Source organism: Coregonus clupeaformis, unplaced genomic scaffold (genome assembly GCF_020615455.1).
Source record: "Coregonus clupeaformis isolate EN_2021a unplaced genomic scaffold, ASM2061545v1 scaf0529, whole genome shotgun sequence".
Lineage (NCBI taxonomy): Eukaryota > Metazoa > Chordata > Actinopteri > Salmoniformes > Salmonidae > Coregonus > Coregonus clupeaformis.
In genome coordinates, this window is record NW_025533984.1 from 295,423 (window position 1) to 314,320 (window position 18,898).

Consider the following 18,898-nt stretch of genomic DNA (forward strand, 5'->3'; position numbering starts at 1 on the left):
ACAGAAGACACCATGCCAAGCAACATAAATGTAGGGTTACTGGGGAATAGTGGGTGGAGCCTTTATCTAGCTGTGGCTTTTCTTCATCTCCCTACTATAATGCCCCCATTGATCAACTCATGGTTGGGCGGTTAATGCAAAGCAGATGAATCCTCTTTACATGACGACTGAACACCACAGTGCATTTCAAGTAGTTAAGAATTAGTGGCCATTGGGGAGCAACACTCAGAGCGCTTTCACAGATATCATCTGAGATAAATGCTGACCCGTACCTCAGCATCAACAGAAATTGCTTACAGACATATGACAGCATATCATAGATGTTGATATACAGTACATGATTTGATACATTGTTCGACGTCAAAAACTGCCCTCTTGCCCTCTCCTTAAACAATGCAGTTATAGTCTAACTCCCACAACACATTAGTCATCCTCATTCACTGTCTACAAAGGGTCATGCAGTGTATGTTACATGTGCAATGAGTTTAAACAAAAGCACACCTAACATCCTATTGTACTCATAATAAACCCTAAAGGCCAGCAGACAATAAGCATGTTCATATTTTCACTAGTTTTGGCTCTTCATATGAATAAACAGGACATGTTTTGGAGGTAAAAACCTTTTTACAAACAGCATTGAGGGCCAAGGAGTTTGGTTATTGTCCAAATAAGCACTTTCCACAAATTAAATCTGTATGGCTTAATCATGTTGTTGACATGCGTCCGGCAGAAACGCTTATATAACATATTATAAGCTACAAAATATTTGAAATATTTGGTTAAGGACAAACTCGCACCAGCTAGTCTGCTCAGTTCGTATCACTGACCTGTGACATTATTTGGATTCTATGTTATCATTGTGGAATTCTATTGCCGCTTATGTGACAATCTACTAGCTAACATCAGTTTGATATATGTCAGAGCAGAAGAATATATTGGTCAGTCAACATGGCGAGAGATTTGCGATAGTAACAATATAGTACAGTATGTTAAACACAAATATGGACAGAGATCAACAAAAGGAAAGTCAGGTACCTTGTGCATGGCCTGCTTGTGACTCTCCCTCCTCTTCTCATCCTCCTTTTGGGCCATAACGCAGGCCATACGTCTCTCCTCCTCCTGCAGAACAGAGGGTCAATAACACAATCAGGGTGTCGCTCCATTCATGGAGAGTCTGAATTATTCAACATGAGACAGAGGCACAGTCAGAATAATGTCTGTTATGTCGGCTGCAGGTTTTCCCTCTACAGGAAGGACCAGTTGGAGAGGCAGCATCTCCTGCTGCATCATAGGATTATCTGTGTCTGTCTCTCTGATATTCGGCTGCAGCCTCAACTGAACTGAGCCCAGCTGTTTGGGTGTGCCAGGCAGAGCTCCCGGCATGCAATGCACCAGCAGACCCAATCTGAGACTGCCAGCTGAGCTCTAGGGGATGTTTAGCGCTGGCTACTCTCGGCTGAGAAAATATTATTTGATATGGTTCACTCAAAATGCTGTCATGGCTCCAGAATCAAAGCACTATCTTTCATACCCTTTGCATAATGTTTTTGCTATAAGGGCAGGCCTTTTATAAAAAATGCTAAGTTAAAGTTAAATCAGTATGTGAAATCAGTTTGAGTAGAGGACCTTAAGTGCTGTCACAACTAGGCTATTTGTAATATTATCAATAATGCATTTTTCCCACTAATTAGTAGACTAGAACATTGGTGAAATAATGTTGAAAATCTTTAGTCATTAACACTGTTAATTTCCACCTGAACAAACCCAGTCTGTTGTGTTGACACAGATATCCCACGAGGAGCAACGGTAACCGTTTCCTGGCATCTATTGATTCTATTCTGCCTCAAAGCAAGAGGAGTTCAGCTCCTCCACATCTGCAGCCAGCTTTAACTTACATTCTATTCATAAATTATATCTGCCTGCCCTGGCACTGACAGCAAGTATGTTATATCTCAAACTATGTTACTACCAGTCACATAGAGCGAGTGCTCATCTGGGGAAAGTTGTGCAAATCAGATTCTGATCTCAGGAGGACTTGCCCATCCTACTGGCTGCAGGGCCATTCCTCTAAAGCAGCGCTACAACACAGATTAAATAGAAAGCTACATATTCTGAGGGCAAGGTGTGTGTGTGCTACCTCAGGGTTCATGTAGCCTACAAGCTCAGACCTGGGTGTTGCCTGCCTGCTTAACAGCTTTCAAATACATCAACCTCTGAACTCAAGTGTCTCGTATGTAGTGTGAATACAATGACATCATCTTTGACGGGCAATTCAGCTTTTATGCCTATGGATATCAAGCATGTGGAAGTGTCAAGGATTCTGTAAAGTGTTGCTTTACAGAATCCTTGCAGTATTTACAAGTCAAGGTCAACATTCAGTATTTACAAGCCAATGTGTTGTTATGCCTTGCATGACTACTGGAAATACACACAAAAACACAACCACTGCCACGCAAACTCAACCACATACAAGAAATGACAGACACACATGAGCGTGCACACACCCACACACCGAGCCTATTTTTTACCGTGACACGTTTCATGTCCAGCTGTCTGAGTTGAAGCACACAGCGCAGGGCGGCCTGCTTGTACCATGTCTCCAGGGCTACTGGGTTCCCATCCAGGGTGAGCTCAGAAAGGGAGCCCGACTCTCCCAGGCAGGCTAGCTCATCAAAACTACACACAGAGAGAGAAAACAAACACCACACAAGTCATTAACAACATATCAATGGGATAAATACTATTTGTTAATATAATGAGTCATTCACTTAGAAAAGCTCCCCCAACCTCCATTTTGGTTGAATGAACCTTATCCTCCATAGGTCGACATTACCACCAGGGAACAGGGCCCGTATTCACAAAGCGTCTCAGCTTAGGAATGCTGATCTAGGATCAGGTCCCCCTAGTCCATATAATCTTATTAAGGCAACATTGATCCAATATTAGCTCTCCTACCTGATACCCTTTTTGAATACCCAGGGCCCAGAGCTCAACAAAAAGAAAACATGGAAACGTGCTAATTGGGCCTGGGACTGGCAGTGGGAAGAGGGCATTGAAAGCAACAGACATGGCCTGGGGCTGGGTGAACAGAGTTTGAGATGGGAAGACAATAACTAGGCTAAACAGGGTAGTAGGTAGCCAAGCTAACTAGGGTGGCAGGTGACCTAGCGGTTAGGAGCGTTGGGCCAGTGAACGAATGGTCGCTGGTTAAAATCCCAGAGCTAAATTACAAAAATAGAAATGTAATGTAAACAGTTGATTCACTACAAATGTAAATATAAATTGTGTGCTGGGTACAGTGTGCACAGAGGACTTCTGATTGGCCTAATTTGTGATCATGTTCGCTTCAACCAAAGGCTTTGCTGAGCCTGGGATTCTCTCTCAGCTACAGCTATGCAGACGTCAAATAAAGGCACTTGTTATCCCACCAGGACTTCACTGCCATGATAATAGTAGCCTACATTTCTCAGACGATTTTACACAAAAAGGATCAAATGCAAGCCAGATTAGGCTAGATGTTGTATTTTGCCATCATTATAGATTGATATAAGCTTTTTGTTTGGGCAAGGCAGGCTTTAAATTATTTATTTACTGCCTAAAACAGAGTGGGCTAGCAAGAGCTGTCATGAGAAATTAATCACAGCAGTAGTCAACTGTGGCCCTCTGGGCTGGCAACACTGTCTTATTAAATCGGGATTTCACAGGACTGTTTTCACAGGCAGGGACAGTGCTACTTCAGCATTCAGCCTCTGTGTCCTCCTGACTGAACTCAATGACAACTCCACTGTTTATATAAGGCTAAGGGAGGCAAAAGGCAAACCCATACAAAAGAACAGGGGTTTGAAAACACTCTCTTCACAGCAACAAAACACTTCCCATTCATGCGACACGCCGACACACCTTCTCTTAGCAACCCAGCAGTACAGTAGGTTGTTAGTCACCGGGGTAGGGAGAGACTGCCCACCTCAGCAGTCATTAGGTGTGTGCTCAGAGAGAGAGAGCAGGCAGTATGGGTCCTCCACTGCAGCAGAGGCCAGGCCCAGCCCTGAGCTATAGGGAGCTGCCTGGGAGGGGAACCTGCCAGCACTGAGCTCTATGGAGAGGAGGGGGTTAAGCAGTAGCAGAAGATCTTACCTGGTGATGCTGTTGCAGCTGAGAAAGAGGCGCTGGAGGCAGGGCAGCTGGTCCACCTCTGTCTAGACAAAGAGAGGGAGAGAAAGAGGGGGATGAAGAGAGGAGAGGGTGCTCTAGAGGGGCTTGGTGGTGGTAGCGGCGGGACACAGTCACAGCGTGGCTCAGACCTTCCCATCCCTCTCCATTCCCTCAGTCACCTTGCAGCTCCCAGCTCCGGCATACAGCCCCATCCGCCCTGCGCGCGCAGGCACACTGCCGCGGCTGCACAGGGAGGGGAGGGGGAGCGCAAGGAGAAGGGGAGGGAGAGGAGAGGAGCGTGCACTAATGCAGAGATCCCCTGCTGCAGGAGCTCGCTCACTCACTCTGCTTATAGAAGAGAGAGAGAGCGAGAGAGAGAGAGAAAGAGAGAGAAAGAGAGAAAGAGAGAGGGGGGGGTGAGCTACTGCCACACAGAGACACACACACAGACACACACAGAGACACACACACACACACACACACACAGACACAGCAGGGCAGCAGCTGAAGAACAAAGGAAGGCGACAGCGATATGGGCAAATGATGAATTCAACAGGAATAGATTAAAGTCTCCAGTGGTGCCGTTGCCATGGAATCTGTTTCCTCATCAGGCTGTTTCAGGACCAATGGAGGAGGGAGTCTGGGGGAGGATGGGAGGAAGTGAGGAGGAGGAGCAGGCTGGCTGGCTGATGAGGACACAGAGACACAGGCAATGTCACAGCCAGCTACAGGAGAGGAGACAGGGGGATGGCAGTGGGGATGACATGTTCAGCCTCGCAGTAGGGCAGGGCAACTGCTGCTGTAGTGTGTCTATGAGGATGGATAACCAGCGCTGGGATGCGTGTGTGTGTGTGTGTGTGTGTGTGTGTGTGTGTGTGTGTGTGTGTGTGTGTGTGTGGACACTGCTAGGAGGGACTTAAAGCGCTGCGTCAGCCCATACTGCAGAAACACACTACCTCACACACAGCTACTGTACAGTCTCCACCAGCACTGCCTGTGTCTCTGCCTCTCCTAAGACAACAAGAGCTTAACCTAGCAGCCATCCACATAAACTCCCTCTACACTACCATAATACTATCCACATAAACTCCCTCTACACTACCACAATACTCATCCACATAAACTCCCTCTACACAACCACAATACTCATCCACATAAACTCCCTCTACACAACCACAATACTCATCCACATAAACTCCCTCTACACTACCATAATACTATCCACATAAACTTCCTCTACACTACCATAATACTCATCCACATAAACTCCCTCTACACTACCACAATACTCATCCACAAACTCCCTCTACACTACCACAATACTCATCCACATAAACTCCCACAATACTCATCCACACACGCTCACTTGCACGCACACCCCCAACCCCCCATACTAACAACCCAAACGCCCACCTGCCACATTAGCCTAATGGAGGCTAATCTGTGTGGGTTAAAGATGTGATGGCCAGTTATGGTGGATTCCCTCTGATCAGTCTACTACAGCTCTCACTATGCCCAGGGCCAACTGGTCAGCCACTAGACTAGAGCACAACGTTTACTGTGTAATGGCCATGCTGACCTCTATAGCCATATCCATGCTCTCTGTTACATTCATCAGATCTGTGGGGCTTGGCCATTTAGTTTAGTTTAGTTTATTAATCCAACCATTTAAAAAAACAAGCACACATACAACTCGAAAAAGCCATACATGCACATGAGTAAAACCATCGAGGATAACACACAATAAAGTCTGGGACTTATTTTCATTGTGGTCCTCTTGAAACAAGATGGCTAGGCAAGATCCAACACGGTTGAACACAGTACGACAGCGAGATAATAAAACATAAAAACAAAGAAGAATAACATCTATCTCATCATTGCAGTTACATCGTAGGGTACATGTATATGGGCACAGAATACATTTTTACTATATTTTAAAAAGCTGCCCAGAGAGGATGTCGTTTTTATGGGCAGAGGCAACTCATTCCACTCTGAGGCTCCAGTTTACAAGAAAGTACCTTTCCCAGCATTACTCCTGAACCTGTATAAGCACACATTAGCAACACCTGATCTGGTGCTGTGATTGTGTGCATCCCTAACATGGGGAAAGTAATCAGTTAGATATCTGGGTGCAGAACCATAAATACTCCTGTAAACCAATCCCAGTCTAATCTAGGACACCCTCAACAGGCAGCCAGTTGAGTTCCTGAAAGCAGCTCCTGCCTATGTGAGTACGTGGACTCACCTTCAATACTACCCTGATCAGCTTATTCTGGGCTATCTGGAGCTTCCCCTTCATAAGCTTAGCTAAGCCCCCAAACCAGGAAGTACTAGTGTAGTCAAAATGGCATTGAATGAGGGCAGTGGCTAGCACTCCAATGGAGTCCTTATCAAGCAGCTTGGACTTTCTAGCCAAAAACGTAGTCCTGGCATTAACCTTCCCTAGCACTTTAGTGGCCATGCTCACACCTCCCAAGCTTCCACCCCAGGTAGCCAACAGCGGTTTTAGTAGTCAGGACCTCACCCCCTAACTCTACACAATTTAGGTCTGGACCCAAAAAGAATTGCCTCAGTTTTACCTAAGTGCAGAGATAGCTTATTATCTCCAAGCCATTTGCTAATGTTAGTAAGCGCTGTGCTAAGTATGCTCTCCAACATAGTTTTACTTTTGTGAGACACCAGAAGTGTAGAGTCATCCACATCAAGGAAAAGACGGCAAGAACAAGCATCTTTAAAAAAAATAGAGGCCCAAGCACGCTCCCCTGCGGAACGCCATAACTCATTGGTTTTGCCTGAGACAGTGAACCATGAACCTCTACTACTTGCTCCCTACCTGACAAATAGGACTTTACCCAGCCTAGAGGGATACTGCTTAACCCCAGTGCCTCCAGTTTGGAGATTAGGAGACAGTGGTTAACTGTATCAAAGGCCTTCTGTAGGTCAAGCAGTACCATTCCACAGAGAATTCCCTCATCAATCTCTTTCCAGATGAAGTCAGTCAAGTAAAGTATACATCAATCAGCGGAGTATGTTCTTCTAAAACCAGACTGAAAATCATACATTGTTTGTTGACATATTCATACATTTGCTCATGTACAACTCTCTCCAGGATCTTTGATGTTATACCAAGGATAGATACAGGCCTATAATTCCCAGGGTCAGACTTTATCCCCTTCTTATACAGAGATATAACTTTAGCTTGTTTCATGTCCCTGGGAAAGATGCCTTGTACCAGAGAGAGATTAACGATATGCGTAATACAAGGGGCAATTTGCTCAGCAGAATCTCTAAGAAACCTTGCAGGAATATTATCCAGGCCTGTGGTTTTGGAGCATTTAAGCTCTGCTAGCATACTGGCTATTTTGGCTGTTGCTACCTTTGCAAAATAAAAAGAGTTTGGCTGAACTCCTAACTCGGCATAATACTTATTGACTTGGTAATTTCCATACAAACCAGAACTGGTAGGCAGCTTGCTAACCAGCTTGCTGGCAACAGAAGTAAAAAAAGAGTTACATTCATTGGCAACCTCTGCTTTTTCATATACCATCTCCCCCCTGATGTTCAGTCCAATATTGTTTTGTTTGTTTTTGGTAGTACTACTACAGCCTAGTTCCTTAAATGACTTCCAAAGCTTTTTAGGGTCATTTTTGTTGTCAATGATTTTATCAGCAAAGTAACCCCTCTTAGCTTCATCCATCCTGCTCTGTGCTTCATTTCTGTGACATTTATATAGGACAAAATCAGGCTGCTCTTGAGGGTTCTTAAATTTCTTAAAGGCCTTATTCCTTGCTTGGATAGATTCTAGAATCTCATCATTAGGGCTAGATCTCTGCTTTACTCTGACACACGTCTAATGGGAGCCATCACATTCACCACATCAAGGAATCTACATTTAAAGGCTTCCTAGGCCCTATCTACCCCTACACTATCCAGCACAGGTGACCAGTCAATTTTACCCACTTGCTCCCTAAACATTTCAACACAGTATTTTATTAGTCCTCTGATTCTAACAGTTTTGTGACACTTAAATATATCTTTAAAAACCCTCCTTGTGCAAAATTTAATAAAATGATCACTGATTCCATAGACTATTACTCCACTCTGCGATATTTTGGATTTATCAGACACCAATATTAAGTCAATCGTACTTTGCACTGTTTCACATACCCTGGTGGGATCTTTTATCTAAATGTCGGGCTAGCTGTCTGCAACCAGAACACTGAACCAGATCCAAGGGCACAGCTTAGAAAAAGAGAACATGAACAGTGCATGTTAGATTCTAATGTGTGCCTGGTGCTGTAAACAGACTAAACTAGTACTGACCACACCAATAAAATACATAGGGATGGATTCTTGATCTGGATTTACTACAAAATGTACTACACTGTATATAATATAGAGTACTATATTATATAGAGTACTGAATTAATCATAGAATAATTTGTCCACTATGTTAAGGCAGCTGAGTGCTCATAGATCAATATTACTTATGAATAGCTCATGCTGTAAGCATATGACCCAGACAGTAAAGTACATTAGAAACCCATGATATAGACACCGCATTAACATCCAAGGAATCATCAGTCACAATAATAAAGGACAGACATCAACATGCCTTAAACTCTCATTCTACTCTGCTACCACATATGAAGGGAAAGCTTTCATTGACTTAAACATTAATATATTTCAAACAAAAGTCTTATACTCATATTCCTTTTGTTTACGTTATGTTCATACCCCCTGAGCACTAAGGCTCAAAATCATTATCAAAATCAAAAGATTCCCAGCAAATACAGGAAAAGGTTTCTAAAGCTGCAGCTAATGAGGATGAAACAAAACAAACTAAACAGGGCCAGGCACAGAATAGAACAAACCCACGTCCCCCCCCGTCCCCGTCCTCCGTATGGCCTCCTGTTGCTGCACCATCCTGCTCAGCTATGTGCATGACAGTGCCAGTGTGCAATGGGTTACAAAATATCCTACTTTAGGCATAAACAAAAGAAGGCTACTGTACGCATACAGTACGGTCAACCCATCACACCAATCAGTGACTTAGTTAGGGGGACTTTAATGGCGGGCTGCTCTAACGCTATTATAAACAACTAAGGCGGTGAGGAGGGTATTCACTTCATGGCGTTCAGGCACCATTACACAACACTTTTAAGGCGCTGTCTCTAACACTAACGGTATTACAGGGATGCTGCCTCCGCAGGCATGCTGTTGCCGTAATTAGGATTATGGCTATGTCTGATTGGAGAAGTGAAATAATTAAATCAATCACTGCATAAATTATGAGAGAGACAGATGCGAGGGAGGCTGTAATCTCTGCCATTTGCAACACTGCTTTTATAGAAAAATGTCTCTACTGCTACTTGAGTACACACATTAACAGTACTGTCTGCTGCTGCATCCCCATAGTGACAGGAACGCTCTGCTCCTGAAATAAAGGCATTAGATGATTGTGCACTCCCACTCACAGTGTCACACAGTCGGTTTTGAGGAGAACACTGCAATGAATCCTTATAACATCCATTTCTACATGCTGAAAATGCAATTCATACCACAGTATAAGCACATAGCCTACCACACATACACCTGCTTCCCAGACTGACTATTCAGCTCTGCTTCTCCGTCAGTGCAACAGCACTTCCAGCTCCGACCGTGGCTGAGTCTAAATTTAGCCACAGTCTCAGACAGAGTGATGTCATCACAAAATCCCACTGTCCGTCCACCTCTGTCTGTCTCATGTTCTAACAGCAGGGGCCCAGAGACTAGGAGTTGTGTCTGAACCTGGTGTCCGTCTCTCTCCTGTGTGTCCTGGGCTTCAACTCTACAGCTCAGCTCCACCCCAGCCATGTTGACAGCTGACAGCTTGCGTGTGTTTGATTTTCTCACACACTGAGGAGCTTCACAACAACCATTACCGTGCCAACACAGCCTCTCACCACCGCTGTCTCTGCTGCACGCAACAACACTCTACAAAGAGAAGCGCCAACAAACACGTGTGTGTGTGTGTGTGTGTGTGTGTGTGTGTGTGTGTGTGTGTGTGTCAACCTTAGTGAGTGCCACTGGTGACCTGGTCATTCAATGGCTGAGGTTGTTTAAGTTACTTGTCTTTTAGAGAGTGCATACAATATACAGACTAAAACCATACAGAACAGTCTCTCACCCATTCATCACAAACTGTTCCATTTTAGGTGTCATTTAGGATGGTTTTCTAGGGTAAACAAACCTTTCAGATATGTGCTGTATGTAGCACAGTACCCAAAGGGTTATACGTGCAGTATGTCTAAAATACTGGCCTTCCATGTAACTGAGCCCAATGTTTAAGTGTAGGTTTAAACTTGTTTGGAAAAGTGCACTTCAATGTATTTGTCTTTCCCTTCAAGTCCTTTCCAAAACTCCACTCTATTCCTCACTAGAATGAAAAGGAAAACCTTTTAAGACACCTGAAAGTATCTGTGTTTAGTTTGTGCCTGCAATAAGGACTTGGCAGCAAATCCGGATAATGAAAGAGCCTTGAGAAAAATGCTGAAGGGTAGAATTTTTTCTCCGCTGTAAGGCCAATAAAACATTATATCTGATTATTAAGTGGAAGTAATTTCATCAAAACTTCTAAGTGGGTAAACAGGAGCTGTAGTTGATAAGGTGTGACATTTCTGTTTTTTTATTAAATGTTCCCAGCCTGGTCACCTGTGATACAAGTCAGGATAAGACGTCCATCCATGTCTGAGGATGTCGGGAGATTACATAGAAACTGGCCACTAGGGGCAACCGTGAGCGCTGTTACCTTCAAGAAGGTTTTGGTTTTGCTTGGGCGTTGTGGACAGGGATGGCAGATGGGAGTAAGCATCTGCCTCAGGTACAAAAGGAGGTTGCATGTTCGAATCCAGTTATAGAAAGTTGTTTTTGTGCCTAACCCTTACCTTAACCCAGGGGTTCCCAAACCTCCAGCATTGGGGAACATCCCGCGCACGAGTGCATGCACCACTTCTATTTCTATGGGCATATCTTAAAGCATATTTCCTGCCATTCTACAAATTTTGTCATGGGGTGCAAAGAAAATGTTGCAGTTTTAAAGCACATTTTCATGCAATTCTATACATTTTGCCATGTCTAATGTGTATTCATGTGATATTCAATTGACAAAAAAATGACAACAATATCTATGGGCTAAAAAACCTAAATAAAAAAACATTAGCTGACATGGCCTAGTTGAGCTGGACATTTCTGACAAGTTATAAATAGCTCTCTAAGGTATGCAATGACTAACATGACAAGAGGAACTGATTGCACCTTGTGCATTCTACTATTACAACTTTCAAGAGTACTTTAAAGCCGGACTGAGTTCCTTAAAAATGTTATATAATTTATATATTCTTGACCCCCGCGCCCCACAGTTTGGGAACCACTGCCTTAACCATTCAGAGTTAATGCCTAACCTTAAGATTTCTGAGTTAATGCCTAAACTTAACCCTAACCTTAAAAATTCAGAGTTAATGCCTAAACTTAACCTTAAACACTTTGAAATTTGACGTTTGGAACAACCTCGAAATTTGACGTTTGAGAAACATGGATGAACGTCTAATTCTGACGTGAGACTGTGAGAGCTAGTTGAATTTTCCAGCATACCAAGTGAGGGAAGGGTTTGGAGATGTCAGATTTGCATACAAATGAAGGACCTGTTTAGGCTTGTTTGTGCTCCTCTGTTGATCAGAAATACTATACTATAGAAATGTAGGGAGGGAGGGAAGTTCTGTTTCAAAAATATCTTATTTCACTACCACTGGAGTCAGCATGAGGAGGGGTTAATGAGCTAGCTATTTTCCCCTTGGTAACCACCGTAGATGAATGACAGGAGGACAAGTATGCTACTTCACTTTGTGTTTTTTCTTGGTGAGACATGAAACAGAAAAACTTCTAAATGTGATACCAAGACAAACATCAAAACAAGGTAAACATGCAAAGGCTTGTGCCAGCAGCTGGGGATGACAACAAGATGAAAGAAGAATCTGCAGCTAACATCATAATCTAAGAAGAAAATTATAATCTAGTCTACACATCTCAATGTATGAGTAGGTAGGGGGACAGACACTGGCAACACCTTGGGGACTGTCAGAGATTTGATACACAGCAAGAAGCAAGCTTAAGCCGTCAGCTGTATGCCAATGAGTGTGTATATCTCAAACCACGAGAGTTGGATGTATGCATCTGTTATAATTGACAGCATTAGCAACACAGCAGCATACTGTTCTTGCACAGTATATTGCAGTGGGGGGAACCATCCTCAAGCATTACTGTGATGACAGAACGGCCAAGCTGTTTGCGATCTTAGCACAGATCTGAATCACTACAGGCCTGAGCCATTACATCTGCACAGTGCATTAGTGTGAGCCCAAAGGATTAGACACGATCCAGCTGCTTCAGTTCAGAACAGCCAGGGCTCTGCTCTGCCATCAGTCAGTCAATAGCCCCATCAGTATGTCATGCCGGCAGTCCCTCCACCAACCCCAGCCTGTGGCCCCTCAGATCCCAAAACCCAGCAGCTCTCAGTATGAATGCTCTTTTGTGTATATGTACTGACATGTATGTGTAACTGATAGATGTGCGCACACACACACACACGTTCATGTTTTTAAATATATGTAAATTGTAAAGTATTTTGTCTGTAATGTATTTTTCCAAGTAAGACTAGCTGTCGCCATTGGCGTCGGCTAATGGGGATCCTTATCAAATAAAATCCCCTCCTCTCCTCTCCCCTCCCCCTCTTCTCCTCCCTCCCTCACCACAGTGGAGATGCAGTTGCGTCTCAGGTTGATCTCGGTCAGTGAGTCCAGGCCCTGCAGGTTGTCCACCCTGGAGATGCAGTTCCCTGCCAGGTTCAACACGCGCAGCTCAGACAGGTGGGAGAGGTTCTCTATCTGGGAGATCTGAAGGCAGAGGGAAACACAGACAGAAACATCAGTGTGATAAACTGGTGAAATGTTCTCTTAAGTCATTATGAATTAAAGACTAGGCTCATACCTTCAGGGGCTTGTCTTGGGGCTGTGCTGTTGCTAATATATTGGGGAGGTGATAGGGTCCATAAGGGTGATTTTCAGTGTTGAGAATATGCTCTCTGTTGTCTAAATCAAATGATGAGACATGCCAGTTCTGTTTGATGTGCAAAATAAAACTCTGAGTACAGCAGAGTAGAGCAGACACCTGTGTACCCTGATTTACACATCAACTAGCCTAAGGCCATTCCATATCCTCTGCTAAAAACAGCCCAAAATAAATTATACCTTCAAATGAGTTGGAGATAAATTATTTGAATTTTTACCATCCAATTCAACCCTCACAATCGCTCCTTTCGTTTCTGACCCACATTATCATAATTTCAACGTCAAAACAAAGTCAGTATTCTCATTGAGCCATGAGTCCAAAAGGCATCCAGAATCTGAAAGGGTCAGTGCCTCATTCTGGTTGAGCGGGAACTGCAGGGGCTCTTGTCAAAATGAAACTAACTAGTTCAAGACCCAGGGGATTCTGTCTGTCTGAGTGTGAGGCTGTGAGGTGTATGCCACTCTGTCCTGTCTATTTCAGGAAGAGGTCAGGGTTGCGTCACAAATGGCACCCTATTCCCTATGTAGTGCACTACCTTTGACCAGGGCCCATAGGGCTGTAGTCTAAACTAGTGCACTATATAGGGAGTAGGATGCCATTTGGGATACAAACCAGAACTAACTACCACTGAGGGGCCGGCTTTGGGGGTTCCCTTTCCCTTGATGATGATACACTGCATGTTACCCCAGCGGTCAAAGGTTGAAAGGCTCCTGCAGCGAGCTTGATGCAAGTAGACATGAATCAAGACAGACTGAGTATGGTTGTTAGCTTAGGGCAGAATCTTTAAATGAACAGTGAACATCATTTAAAGGACAGAAGCTGCATAGAGCTCTGGAGCTCTGTCTAAAAGGACCTCTGCCTTTCCCCTTCCATTTGGGGGGAGGGAGGAGGATGACAGCCTGCTCTCTACATCTAAAGCCCTTTCATGAGTGATACTGAGGCACACTCTTCTCTCTGACTCTCCTCTTTCATAGCTTGACCAGACAGGGTTATGTCATAGCTGAAGCACTCTAAGGCCGGTGTAACAGTGCTATGTCATGTCTATGTGTACAGTATGTTGTCCAGCTGCCAGTAGTGAGTAGTAGAGGTGGTATCTCAGTTATGGCGTTCTGACAATAGGCCCAGGTGCATTAAGTCCCCCAAATGCCTCTTATAATACTGATGTTATTGGACAGAGACCAGAGAGACAGGTAAGGGATGTTGAGATTGAAACAACTTTTGTTATGACTGCTGACAAATACAACAGAGTGAGGTAATGTTCCACTCCAACTGAGGCCTCCCAGTGGTGTTCTCTTGGATTCACAGTTCCACCATGGCTGCAATGAAAAGCATTCTCTCTCAAGTCCACTTTAACACAAGTCAGCACATGGCTAAACTAATCTCAGGCCTGGGATATCATCCTCTACAAAGCTAAGAAAGCCAGAGGGTCCACTCCACACTGGCTGCATCTTTCACTGAACAGTAATTGTATCTCTATTATGCTCGACCCATCTCTCGTCAGGGCAGATTAGATCATCTCATCTGAAAATATTTAACTGGGTTGTGTTACAGATAACTGTAGAAGTGCTTTCTGTTGGGGTGGCTCAGGCTTCCAAAATATGTTACAGTTGTTCCCCGCTCATTTTTAGGAGGAACACGAGAGGTCAGGGCATTGTTGAAGTCTTAATGTCCTATAGGGATATTTGCTCTGCAGGCAGGGTCACACAGAACTGTCCTTTACATGTCTTAAAATTTAATAAAAAGGCAAAGTGCATTGTAAGTTTCAAATAGTTTAATAGTTAAGTTAAATATTGTCTGTTTGATGAATGATTTTGAAATTCTAATGTAATTCATTGTAGACATCACATACCGGTACTCCTTGCATTCCTGATACAATGAATGTAGTACCGTTCAAAATCTTTCAAGGGATAGAAAAGGCTGTAGCCTTGTCCTCTGTTTCACTCATTGAACAGCAGCCGTTATCTCTAGTGTCAACTAGATACAGAGGATCCTATTGTGAGCACCATCCATCACTCAACCAATGGAAGGACAGGTTATTTAGCAATATGATGTCATGACAACTTCCTGTCCCCAGAGCACATCTCCCTTCTGGGTAAAACGAGAGGCCAGGCAGGGGTGGTTTGAGTGAGGGCTGAAATGATCCCTTGTTTGTGGTCATACATAGGTGACTTAAACACTGCTGGCTTTGGGAAGTACAAATGTGGTAAGAGAAAGAGAAAGACATAGTATGTTTCGTGGTCAGAAGTGACTGGAAAACAAAGGCTGCTGGGTAGATTAACAGAAACCAATGTTTAATTGGGAATGAGAGTAGGAGACACATGAAAAAGAGCAGCCAGAATCAGAGAGAGGAGTCTCACAGGGACTCTGGGGTGACTTTCACTGGAACAATGTGGGCGATATACTGGCAGCACATTTCAAACAACCAGCACCGCGGACGGATGGCTTTTCAATCCTATCCTCTTTTTGCAGGTGCTGGCAAAATCCTGATTTGACACCAGTATTACTGTGATCCCCTCTCTTCACAGGCTTTTAATACGTTGTGACAGCAGCCAGATCATACTGTAGGCCTATCAAATCGGCCTTCACTCCACTTACCATTTACACTAAAATGAGTTGTATAACAGCTTTATCAGGTTTTCCGTCATTGTAAAAGGAACAGAAATAGCCTTGCCTGTTAGAGAAATTATAGTAATTGAAGAAGAACTGTAAGGTAACCCAGAGCAAGACTGGGATGTGTGGGAGTAAGCTCCTACATATGTTTTAATTTGGTGGGAAAATAGGAGAAAGGTAAAGTACTCTAGTAACGATGGCTGATAGAGCACTGAGTTGCAACTAAAACTCACTGCCTTCACACGACTGAATATAGAATGTACTCAAAAGCCTCACAACAGGAACTAATGCATTTGCTTTCCTGCAGCCAAGCCTGCTTGAGCTTAACTGTAGGGGCCCAGAGTCACTGACGTAGTAACCAACCAGCAGTACGGGTGAGGTGGTAGTGCCTCTCTGCTCTTGCTGAACCTCTCAGCTAGACACAGTTCCCCACTGGTCACGGTATTGCAAACAACATTACAGACACTAAATGCATGTGGATGTATATTTGGAGAACAGAAAGGAATGTAAGTGAAGTTATCATTTTCTAAGGTTTGAAACATGGTACCTGATTGCCATGCAAGTCCAGAACATCTAGTTTAGTCAGGTTATCCAGACTGCATATCCTCTGGATTCTGGAAAACATTAAACAGACAGTAATATTAACATCACCCTGTCTGGTCTTCTATACAAGATATCTCTCCTATAACACAATGTTTCTATGACAAAGAGCTGGTATCCCTTCTGCTAACTGAATGGTTACCAGGCACAGGAAATGGGATTGTCAAAGACCGGTAGTAATTTATTTTCTACTGATGGGAAGTTGACTGTTTTCCACTGTCCTGTCGTCCAGGATTGTCTATACAGACCAAACAGTAATTTAGGGAAGTTAGGTTACAGTCCCTTGGAAATTGTATCAGAAACCTAAATCTGTGGCATGCTTTGCTTGAAAGGTACCACGGACTGTTCTGAAAGTGGGTTCTAAAAAGACAAATGTCATGTTTTACAGACTCTGGGACAAAACCAGACCTCAGCGATGGGATCCCAGTGGCATTTGCCATGATTTGTGACTTTAATCTTCCTCCCTCCTGACCTTTAGTTTTAAAGTCAGGTGATGTTAGATGTAAGATTCACAAAGAGAGCAGTGGTATGGTTTTGTACTGAAATTGGGCACCTGCAGGAAAGTACTTTTCTATGGAGGTTGATATATAGGCTAGCTGTGCTGTGGCGGTCATACAGTATCACTTAATCCAAAAAGCAGGATGTGCATATCCCTATGGTAACATCTTTCTAAATGTAAAGAAAAATCCCACAAAAAAATGACAGCATAAAAAGTTTGTCATCTGTCCTTGAAATCATGCACTGTAAAAGCACTGAAATTAGTGGGAGCTCCTATCCTATTGTTCAGTTTGTATGCTTGAGAGACGTAACACAAACCTGTTCTTGCCCAGCATAAGCACTCTGAGAGAGGCCAGGGCTGAGATGCCAGACATCTCAGAGATGCGGTTGTCATACAGGTCTAGGAAGGCCAGGTGCCGCAGATGAGACAGATTGTGGATGTGCGTGATGAGGTTGTGCTGAAAGTTGAGCAGCTGCAGCCTACCCATGCCCTCCAGCAGGGGACACTCCTCCAGACCACGCCTGACCCACAAAACACAAAAGCATTGTCAACAACACCACTGTGAGAGGATGACCCTGTATTATCTTGTTATGATGCAGAGGAGAGGGGGCTCACAGTTAAAAAGGTACAAGCCACCTGACACCACGCTGTCTGCCTTCCAACACTGGCACGCAGGGTTCAGGAGATCTCATTATTCTAAGTGGATCAGGCTATGGATATGGTTTATTGTTGACTAGCCTCTGCCGAGTCCCCAACAAACGGATGTTCCGGTTTTCAGGGGAAATGGAAAGAGAGCCTGTGACGAGACTTCCGCTTTTGGACATTAACAAGGCCATGTTAAGTTGCCAAACGTTCTCGAACGTTGCAGATAGAAATGCCATGAATAGAGCCGATGTGATTCCTTATTCTACATATCAGAGATGCAAGTTTGATCTACATAGCCTATTTCTATCTGAATGTTCCAAAACGTTAAATCCTGCTGAACGTGCCCGGCAACACTCCATCTTAACTCCTCATCCAAATGTACTGGATTGCTTGAACACTGTAGAAGAGAACTTCCCCCGTAAAAAAATTAAATGTATCATCAAGACCAGTATGTAGAGGATCTAGTTTCAGGAGTTTCTTTTACGCCTGCAACGTTGACATGCACTGTCAGAGGGCAGGATCATCTTTACGAGGACTTTGCTGCACCCTACTGGTGAATCCAAGCAATTACAAACTTGGCATTCCATTGCATGACAGTGTATTTAGAAGCTCAACATGGACCACTGAACAAACAAAGCCATGAGTGTTTTAGCCTACCTGTCCAAATCTAGTCGCTCAGGACTCAAAGCGCAGTCATCACGGGAATGAAAGGCAATTGGAAAACCAGAGGGAGAATTCTTACTCAATGATATGGCATCACCTGGTCCTGTTACAAAGACACATTTGTTCAGAAAAGCATTGTTCATAGTAATCAGGTTTTACATGTACAGAAATGTTTTAGTTGAGCACAGAGCAGAATGTTCCATTAGACTGCGTTTGATCCATGAAAAAAAGAGAGGGGGAGGATCCTGAGCGCAGCCACTCACTAGTTGGCAGGGTGAGGGGTGAGGTACTGTGGGAGTAGATGGCCCCTGCACTGTGGGTTGCTCTCCTAGGCTTCACTTTGTGTGGCTGTGGCTCCAGGTCACTAGTCAGCCCACTGGGTAGAGCAGCAGCAGGGGGTAAGAGGGGACGCTCAGCAGAGGTGGGACAAAGTCATTGTTATGCAAGTCACAAGTAAGTCTCAAGTCTTTGCCCTCGAGTCCCGAGTCAAGTCGAGTCAAAGATGAGGCAAGTCCCAAGTCGAGTCAAAAGTCAAAGCCATCAAGTCTCAAGTCGAGTCCAAAGTCCTACCATTTTAGTTTCGAGTCATTTCAAGTCCTCTTACCACAGAAATAAAATGTATAC

At 44.0% G+C, this 18,898-nt stretch overlaps 1 protein-coding gene across 1 annotated transcript in view; it reads right to left on the reverse strand.

Moving 5' to 3' along the window:
* LOC121583011 (leucine-rich repeat-containing protein 49) overlaps nt 1–18,573 on the reverse strand; it is a 42,992-nt gene extending 24,419 nt beyond the window's left edge. Inside the window, exons 1-7 of the mRNA XM_041899220.2 lie at nt 18,269–18,573; nt 17,284–17,487; nt 16,415–16,481; nt 12,939–13,082; nt 4,135–4,196; nt 2,529–2,676; nt 1,036–1,119 (exon numbers count right to left, since the gene is read on the reverse strand). Of these exons, the coding sequence (XP_041755154.1) occupies nt 1,036–1,119; nt 2,529–2,676; nt 4,135–4,196; nt 12,939–13,082; nt 16,415–16,481; nt 17,284–17,487; nt 18,269–18,417 (858 nt within the window). The 5' untranslated portion in view covers nt 18,418–18,573. The remainder of the gene's footprint in view (nt 1–1,035; nt 1,120–2,528; nt 2,677–4,134; nt 4,197–12,938; nt 13,083–16,414; nt 16,482–17,283; nt 17,488–18,268) is intronic.
* Between the last annotated feature and the right edge of the window lie 325 nt (nt 18,574–18,898).